This window comes from Lontra canadensis, unplaced genomic scaffold, assembly GCF_010015895.1.
Source record: "Lontra canadensis isolate GAN:19392208 unplaced genomic scaffold, GSC_riverotter_1.0 scaffold331, whole genome shotgun sequence".
Classification (NCBI taxonomy): Eukaryota; Metazoa; Chordata; class Mammalia; order Carnivora; family Mustelidae; genus Lontra; species Lontra canadensis.
Window position 1 is genome coordinate 76,340 of NW_022631325.1, and position 7,254 is coordinate 83,593.

General features: G+C 38.2%; 1 protein-coding gene across 3 annotated transcripts in view; it reads left to right on the forward strand.

Moving 5' to 3' along the window:
• Positions 1-5,228, forward strand: part of LOC116862794 (receptor-type tyrosine-protein phosphatase gamma) — an 81,163-nt gene extending 75,935 nt beyond the window's left edge. For all 3 annotated transcript variants that reach the window (XM_032850200.1, XM_032850201.1, XM_032850202.1), the window contains 2 exons: positions 2,801-2,936; positions 3,495-5,228. In XM_032850200.1, coding sequence (XP_032706091.1) covers positions 2,801-2,936; positions 3,495-3,641 — 283 coding nt within the window. In that variant the 3' untranslated portion in view covers positions 3,642-5,228. The remainder of the gene's footprint in view (positions 1-2,800; positions 2,937-3,494) is intronic.
• The last annotated feature ends 2,026 nt before the right edge of the window (positions 5,229-7,254 follow it).

Consider the following 7,254-nt stretch of genomic DNA (forward strand, 5'->3'; position numbering starts at 1 on the left):
TCTTAGCAAACTGAAAGTCAAAAGCCTTTTCTTTAGCTTGATAAATATTATTGGAAGCCTACAGCAAACATTTTTATTTAATACTAAAAACTTAGAAGCTTTACCATTAAAGAAAACAATATGATACTTCCTTGCAAATACTGGTTAGAATGCAGAACTATAGGGTTCTAGCCAGTACAATAAAAGCAAAAGATGAAAGAAATAGAAAAGTTGAAAAGAAACAAACCTGATATTATTGGTGGATAAAGATGTAGCTGGCTTCCCAGAGAATCCACAAATTACTAGGAACTTAACTGCATGGCTGGATACAAGTTCACCATGTGAAAATCAGTCACTGTCCTATGTATCAACTGAAACCAAGCAAAATGTAATAAAGAGAGGCCATTCTTAGTAGTAACAAACACTAACATTGAGAAATTACCCTAAAATGAAAGTGCCAAAGACAATAAAGAAAACTATAAAATATAATTGAAAACTACAAAAGATATGAACAAAGGGAGAAAAGACCTCATGTTCATGAACAGAAAAACTCAAAAAAGATGTTAATTTCCTCAAACGTGTGTGTGTGTGTGTGTGTGTGTGTGTTCGGCACAAGCTAACCAAAATGCCAATAAAACTTGTATTTCTTGACAATCCAGTTTCACATGAAACAGGATGGGGAGGGATAGAGGGATAGAGGTATTTGGAAATGAGTATAAAAACGAAAATGGAAGTATGTTTGAAGCACAAAAGAAAAATGAAAATGAATGTAGAGATGGCCAGGTCTCCTGTAGATACTTGCTTTTTCAGATTCCGAGACTTATCAAAACCTTATGGGAATTAAAACATATATGAGGAAATACAAAAAACATATTAAAGGACCAGAGAGTTCGGAAACAGGCCTGTATATATGAGGATTTAGTATATGATATAAAGGAAGCTCAAGTCAATGAGAAAAGATGAGACTATCCAATTAAAAAAGGTAGCTATCCATGGGAAAAATAACTAAAATCAGATCTTTACCTTACATCTAAATGAGATTCAGATGAATTAAACAACAAAATGTAAAAAATAAAAATAGAAAAATGTCGGAGAATGTTATCAAAATGCTGGGTTAGAAAAAGCATTCTCAAGATTCCAATTAAGCCAAAAATAAAAGACTGATCAATTTGATTATGGGTAAACTATACTTCAGTTTACAAAAATGCCTACAAACAATGTTAAGAGAAATCAGAGACTGGAAAAAATATTTCCAACCTATCCTACAAATAAAAGAGACAAAGCCAAGAAAAATGGCCAAAGTATATTATTAAACAATTTCAGAGGAGGAACTATAGATGGACCTAAAACCCAGAGGATTCTCCACCTCCCTGATAATAGAGAAAATACAAATTAAAACAACATCAGATAGAATTTTTCACTCATCAAATTAGCAGAAGCATGTCAACTTTAAAATGATGAAGAGAGGGGCACCTGGGTGGCTCAGTCCATTGAGCGTCTGCCTTCAGCTCAGATTATGATCTCAGGGTCCCAGAACTGAGCCCTGCGTCAGGCTCCCGGCCTAGTGGAAAATCTGCTTCTTCCTCTACCCTTCTGCCTATCTCTCTCAAATAAATAAATCTTTAAAAAAAAATAAAATGATGAAGAGAAGCAAGTATTCTCCTGGGAAAGGTATAAACAGGTAACAACCACTATGAGAGAAATACCATAGCATCTTTAAAACTAAAGATGGGCGTGCCTGTGACCTAGTTTCTACTCATGGTACTTCTGCTGGTGCGCACAAGATACGGACAACGGGTATGGCCATCTACAGGGAAGAGAGGACATCCAGTACGCACACAGCACATGAAGTCACAAGCTGGACTGAAATGTACTGATACACCAAACCCCGGGCGGCTGGACCTAAATGTGTAACATGTTTTACCTCAGACAGGTTACCTCTCACACTGGGGACTCTGGTCTTTTTGTATTAAAGTTGTGCAACATCTGTAATGGCCTAATTGTATCTGACAATAATAAGCTCAAAACTGTACACCCAATAGTTTTTAACAGAATAGTGAACACGGGGTATAAAACTCTAGTTTCATTTCGACCAGCATCACCACCTGGAACAATTCATTTAATCCTCTGCCTTCTTATCACTGAGAAGCCACCACAGGTTCCTGGAAAAAATGGGGTTGCCAGTCCAGCCTGATGGGGAAGTCCACCCTTCTAAGTGCGCGTGCATGTGTGTGTATAAGAAAGAGCATGTGCCATGTTTTTCCAAGACTTTTTTCGAGAGTACTCTAATGACAAAGTTCCACTTCAGTGCCAAAAATAATTACCGAATATGAAATTCATTTTGAAAAATTTTGGACTGCACTTTGAGCCATACAGTTCCATTTCAAGTCACATTCTGGAAGTTCAATTTAACCATTTGGGATGGTTAAAAAAAAAATTTTTTTTCCAGATCCTTTCACCACCTCTACTCGTCCAGAAGCCTGTAGCTGGGTTCCTCATATTCTTTTTCCTGTTATGCCCCCCACCTCATTCCCAACATCATGTCTTCGATAGCCATCCCGTCTGTTGTTGACCCTCTCGTTTCATCTGGGATATTAAGCTGAGTATCTGATAAGCCAGTTTGGGAGATCTCACGTTCGAGAATGAACGTCACCTTTATGCTAGCTTCTTACCTCTCCTCCTGGGCCAGCATTTCATTCATTACAAAGAGATGTCAATGCAGTCTACTTAGCTTCTATGCAAAAATAGGATATTCATTTCCTTCGAAAAACTCAATCCCTTAGAAAATCTGAAATAGCTTCTTTTTTTTCTCCTCTCCAAGGTATGGAGCAGTTTCAGCAGGAATGTTGTGTGCCCTTACCACCCTGTCCCAGCAACTGGAGAATGAAAATGCTGTGGATGTTTTCCAGGTTGCAAAAATGATTAATCTTATGAGGCCTGGAGTATTCACAGACATTGTAAGTACTTTGTTTCTCTGTGAAACCTGTTCTGTCATCAGGTGAAACTCTGGCTCACACTTGAATTAGAACACTGGTGGTCCCCTGGGGATGGTTTTGCCCCCCCAGGCGATGTTCAGCAGTGTCCAGACACTTTCTCATTGTCACAACTGGGGATGGAGGAAAGCGCTCCTTGGAGCCCACCCAGAGACGCTGCTGAACATCTTGCAATGCGGCAGACAGAGCTCTACGACAAAGAATTACCTGCCTCGAAACGCCAGTGGTGCTGAGGTGGAGAAGCTCGGTTTTCTAGAGTATGACACTCTCCAGTTACAATATAAAGATCTGTTACGACCTTACCTCACTGTCAACAGAATTGAGCTCCAAACTAGCAACAATCAGAATGACATGCAGAATGCATAGGTCTTGATTATAAAGGCTCCAAGTCCTTTTCTTGAAGTTTCTTAACAAAAATGTATATTCTCGTTTTTTACAATTAGATTTTTAATTGGTCTTGCTACCTTAGATGAAATGAGTCAGCTGTTCTTTGTCTCAAACGGTCTTCCTCTTGTTTTTCAGGAACAATACCAGTTTGTCTATAAAGCGATGCTCAGCCTGGTCAGCACTAAAGAAAACGGAAACGGTCCCATGACAGTGGACAAAAATGGTGCTGTTCTCATTGCGGATGAATCAGACCCTGCCGAGAGCATGGAATCTCTAGTGTGATTGGAATCCCGGAAGGGCACTGAATTTGTAAAACTTCTGAAGACTGAGAACTTTTTTGAGGCCTTTTTTGCCAGACTCTAGGTTATACAATAACCCAGTTACTTTTTTACACTGATAAAAGTTTTGATATTTATTTTTTGCCATTTTATGTCTTAATGGTATCCTACTGAGCATTTGCACCTCTGTTCATTTCACACAGTGAAACGCAGTTTTCCCTAGTTTGCACTATACGATCAGTGTTACTGCCTATAATCTAATACTAAAGCCCTGATGTGACATTCCATGACAACATACATGCTACTTTTTAGTTCAGTACAGTGAAGGTCTTTGTTATGACAGTGAATCTTGGTTTATGTTTATTATTATTATTATTATTGTTATTGTTGTTATTGCTAAAGCAGTTGCATCCTCCTAGCAGGCAATGCTGAACTTTTCCTCAGTCCTCTCCTATTTTTTTCAGGCACTGCTCCATACTGTCTGCCTTCTGTATTTTAATGGAGTGAATGGGCATTGTTTTCTTTTAAGGAATAGCAGGTTCCTGGGAGCTACTAAGACAGTCTATCAACCTCATGGCCTTGAAACAGTTCTACTTATGATGGTGAAGGTATCCATTAAGAAATTAGAAGGCTTTAAGAGCTTTATGTGAACATCACTTATTAGTTAAAGTTATATTCATAGCCTAAAAAAAATGCCCAACTGTGTCAAAATAAAGGATATCTCTGTATTACAATTTTCACAGTAGCTATGTGGATGGTGTGTGTTATTTCCATCTTGACCCTCTGAAATAGCTATACCCTACAATGAGGGCTATCTTTTACCATAGAGATATGGCAATATTTTACACATCTCACCTATTCCTTTAGTAACTCTCCATTCACACTTCTTGGTTTCTAATATCACACCTCATGGCAGGTAATATAATGAAAATTTTTGCAGGTGTGTAATTTTGAAATTAGTCCTCTAAAGTATCCCTATTACTTATAGCTATCTAATAAAAACTACCTATATAGTTAACATTCTTTTCTTTCCTTCTTTGCCAAATGTTTCCTAATAAATCCCTTAATTACATACATTCTTCTACTTGGGATGGAAGTGAAAATACTGTATTAGCTAGTCTGGGATAGATTCCCAAGTCTTATGTAGATTCCCACACATCGATAAGTCTGATTCAGAGAGAGAAATCAGAATCTTAAACAGAAGGAGAGATCAACATTCTCAAGTAGATTTTAAAAGAAGGAGATGTGTCTTTGTGTGCTTTTGTGTTGTGGATCCTCAAGAACAGACACACTTCACAAGAGGCTGATAATCATTACACAGAACCCAAGGAAGTTACGAGATCTAGCCTCTGGAGCCATATTTACCCTGCAGTAACTACATAATTGGGAAATTAGGAGCATTAATAAGAAATATCAGTTCAGTTAGAAAAATAAGCTACTACTGAGATCTGTTCTTGTATTTCGTATTTGCATTTGAGGAATAACTTCTGTTAGAAGTGAAATCATCACCACAAAGAAAAGGCCTATCACAAAGACAAAGGATTTTGGTTAATTTTTATGTCAATAAACTTTGACCAAAAAAAAAAAAAAATCCATACTGGCTACTATCATACTATGTGAATAGGCTCTATAACATTAATGATAATCAGTGCTGAGGTTCTATTAACCTTAAGTTGGCTGTCTGTGAAGTTTGTCAGAGTGGTGCTGTGGAGTTAAAGCTGCTAAGGAGACGCTACAGGCCCAAGTTTGGGAGTTCCAATGCACAGGCTAGGGTGATAGATTTTTCGTGATCTATGTACCTGCCAGGGGTAATCTCATGTTTTCATCACAGAAATTCTGCAACATGGAAAACAGTCCACTGTTCATTAACTGTATAGGTGAGGCTTAAGAAAAGGTGTACAGCTGAGCAGTTTGCTAAATGGTATGTGTTAGAGGAAAACAACACCTTTGCAGCCCCTCTGCCCCCATCACAGGTAAAATACCAGGAAGCTCTACCCAACACCTAAGGAAGAAAGCTTGAACATAGGAACACCACCACTGCCAGAGGCTGAGAGGAATCAGGAAGGACAAGGTTTCAGATCATGGCAAGAGCTAGATCATTTCAGTCAATTAAGCAGGTTACACTTCATTTATATAATGACAGAGGCGTGAACTCTTTTTAGTAGTTGGCACATACTGGATTTTCGGAAGTGATGTTCAAGTTGGGGCTCATGGTCCCCTGGTAATTTTTTCTTATATAAGTGAACAGTGGTTAGAAAGCAGGGAGTGTTTCCTTCTGTGCTATTTACAGAGGGCTCAAGTCCTGCAAAGGCCTATGTTCCAACACAGTCCTGTGACCGTTTCTTACACAGGTATCATAGTCGAAAGAAAGATTGCTAGTAAATAGAAACATTTCAAAGGGTGGTTTGAAGGTCTCTGAGAAAATATGTGACCATAGTGGGCCTGAACCTGTCCACAAATCCTGACACTGAAATCTGAGCAACTGCTGTTTGCCCTTCTTGCCAAAGTGGTCCAAACACACTTCAGTAAGGACAATTCTACTCAGCAGTTCCTCACTTTCCCCAGAGAGTGTATCCTGAATATTAGTCTTTGTTTGTTATCGATGTTAATGTTCTTGCATCTTTCCAGAGGCACAGAGTTTTTCAAAGACGGTATTCTCTTTGAGACATAAACACACTGCTTAACTACACAGCAAGGTTATTATCGCCTGCACTCAGGGGGAAAGGAACTAGCTATTGCAGACTGACATGTGCTAGCTTATAAAATAAGCTCACTGCGTATGACTTCAGCTCGAGGCGAACAGAAGGCACACATCATAAGATACTGAGTTGTACTGATGGGACCAAGTGGCCATGCTGGGCATCAGAGGAGACCCACATTGCCATCAGGAGAACTCTCGCATCCAAAAGCCACATCATCTTTTATACGTGTGTGTGTGTGTGCATTAAAAGTTACTTCTGAATCTCAAGAATAAGATTAATTGAACTGGTTTTCCTAAATTTGTATGCCTTGGAGCTTTTAGAGTCCGTTTCGAGTTGAAGAGTCCAGCACGGTCAGAGAAGGTTACGGTGTTCAGGGTCTGGCTGTTGGAAATTTTAGCCCAGAGTGACATACTGAAATCAACAAATAACCTTAATTGTTTTATAATGACACAGCACAACTGCCTTGTTAGCAATTTTTTCTTAAATGCATATATACTATATTTAAAAATTAAGATATAGATACCAATTTACCAAAGATACATATTACTAATTCTAAGCAAAAAATAAACCCAAACTCATCACAATTTAAGAAATAATAATCAAAATGTAGTTTGTCTTAAGAATTTAGCAGTTATACTGGAAAATGCATTTTCAACTCCTGTGTTCTGAAGTTTATGTTCAAATGGTGCCAGTGAATTTTTATATGAAGGGAAAAATGCCTGCTTTTTTTTTTTTTTTAAAGAGCTATAATTTCACTTACCCCTTTGCGCTTTCCCTTAGTTGCCACTAACATGCAATATTGGCTTTACTTATCTCTAGAAAGAAGGCATGCTACAAATAGGAAGGAATTGTTATAGTATTTGGCCTCTACTTTGTCTTAGCTGTTAAACTGTTTTTAGTATTTTTGTTAAATAT